This window comes from Microtus pennsylvanicus, chromosome X (assembly GCF_037038515.1).
Source record: "Microtus pennsylvanicus isolate mMicPen1 chromosome X, mMicPen1.hap1, whole genome shotgun sequence".
Classification (NCBI taxonomy): domain Eukaryota; kingdom Metazoa; phylum Chordata; class Mammalia; order Rodentia; family Cricetidae; genus Microtus; species Microtus pennsylvanicus.
The window spans coordinates 39,324,594-39,326,459 of record NC_134601.1 but is presented as its reverse complement, the minus strand read 5'-3'; the positions used below and the strand labels follow the sequence as shown (position 1 = coordinate 39,326,459).

General features: G+C 38.2%; 1 protein-coding gene across 1 annotated transcript; it reads right to left on the bottom strand.

Annotated features, from left to right (window-relative positions):
* Positions 1–779: 779 nt before the first annotated feature.
* Positions 780–1,304, bottom strand: LOC142841381 (large ribosomal subunit protein eL32). Its single transcript, XM_075958214.1, has one exon. It carries the CDS (start codon positions 1,253–1,255, stop codon positions 848–850), a length of 408 nt encoding a protein of 135 aa, XP_075814329.1. The 5' UTR covers positions 1,256–1,304; the 3' UTR covers positions 780–847.
* Between the last annotated feature and the right edge of the window lie 562 nt (positions 1,305–1,866).

Sequence of the window (1,866 nt, the reverse complement as noted above, 5' to 3'; positions counted from 1 at the left end):
CATAATGTATCACAGTGTGTTGCTATAATATAAATTGAGATTAAGTAATGATACACTATATTTTAACAATTGTAACATATAACTAATTATTTAGTATTGCATATGATTTCTCATTTGTAGCACAAAGTGTTGGATGGATTATAATATTGATTTCATTGGGTTACTATGAAAACTAGGGGACAATGACAAATAGTAGAATAGAGGTATAGAAAAAGGCATTTCTGCAGTTGGATTCCAAACAAAAACTAATCTGGTGAAAGCATAGGAAACTTGCCATAATTCTTGCCAATCTGAGATCAGCTATGAGACAATGGTTTCTGACAGTTTCTTTTTATTAGAAAACAGTCATTGTAATGTGCTCTTCTTCTTAACAGACTTTGAAGCAATAATTGAGAAATTTTGTTTTCTTTCTACTCCATTACATGAACTCCTCCTTCTGACCCCACTGTATCTCCCCCTTTCATCTTCCTTCTCCTCTTCACTCTCCTTGCTCTTTATTTCCTCCCACTTCTCCCTAGTCACTTAGGCAATACTTAGACACTTCTCTTACTCCTCACACAGTTAAAAGTAAATGTACACAACAAAAAGTATCAAAACATTGCATTTTGGGGCAAAAATATTAATGACACTCTATGGACCATGGATTGCTGATATACATAGTCCTAGCACATAAAGGAAAACATTGTTTGCCATTGTCTAAAGAGTTTATAATACTTAATGTTTTTTATAAAAATTCACGTGGCAGAAATAAACCTTAATATACCTTTTTTTTTTTTTTGCAGTTTTTTTTTTTTTTGCAGTTTTTGTGGTTTTATTTAAACACAAATAAAACGTGCACGCAAGCCATTTACTCATTCTCTTCGCTGCGCAGCCTGGCGTTGGGATTGGTGACTCTGATGGCCAGCTGCGCTGCTCTTTCCACGATGGCTTTTCGGTTCTTGGAGGAAACATTGTGAGCAATCTCAGCACAGTAAGACTTGTTGCACATCAGCAGCACCTCCAGCTCCTTGACGTTGTGGACTAGAAACTTCCGGAAGCCGCTAGGCAGCATGTGCTTGGTTTTCTTGTTGCTCCCATAACCAATGTTGGGCATCAGGATCTGGCCCTTGAATCTTCTCCGCACCCTGTTGTCAATACCTCTGGGTTTCCGCCAGTTTCGCTTAATCTTGACATATCGGTCTGACTGGTGCCGGATGAACTTTTTGGTCCTCTTTTTGACGATCTTGGGCTTCACCAGAGGCCGGAGGGCAGCCATGATGCCGCAAAGGAGATGGCAGCCACCTCACAGGTAGCGCCGAGGAAGAAGGAAGCCTTAATATACCTTTTAATCCAAATGTCTAAATATCTACTGAACAATTACTCTCTAACTTCTGTCTCCTCACTTAAATCACAGGCCCTTTTGTTCTAATTAGGTATACTAAATTCACCAAGGCACAGAGTTAATTCTTTTCTTTTTCCAGCTTCTGAAAATCACATTGATTTTGCAAAACCACCACAAAATCCCAAAAGTTTTCCTGCCTACAATGCAGTCAGTAACATTGTTGCTTGGTGTAGTCTTAGGCTGTTTTATTTGTCTCTGGGTTAACAGAATCTAGCTATTATATCAAGTAGCTGGCTTTGCTAGGCTCTGGGATAATTTGTTTGTACAAGAGAAGAAATGATGTATATGACAAACATTGCATTTGTGTCCACCAAGAATAAAATCGCTTCAGTGGGTTTGTGAAAGTTCAGATAAATAGATAAGTATTGCAGCTTTGCTAAGCACTTCACTTTCATCAGGAGGAATAGGATGACAGTAATATTTTCCCCAAAGCATTTACCAATGCGTGTCATCTATATCTGTTATAAACACTTTAAGTGCTTTTC

Coding starts and splice junctions, on each gene's coding strand:
- LOC142841381 (XM_075958214.1), bottom strand. CDS start 1,255: ATGGCTGCCCTCCGGCCTCTGGTGAAGCCCAAGATCGTCAAAAAGAGG.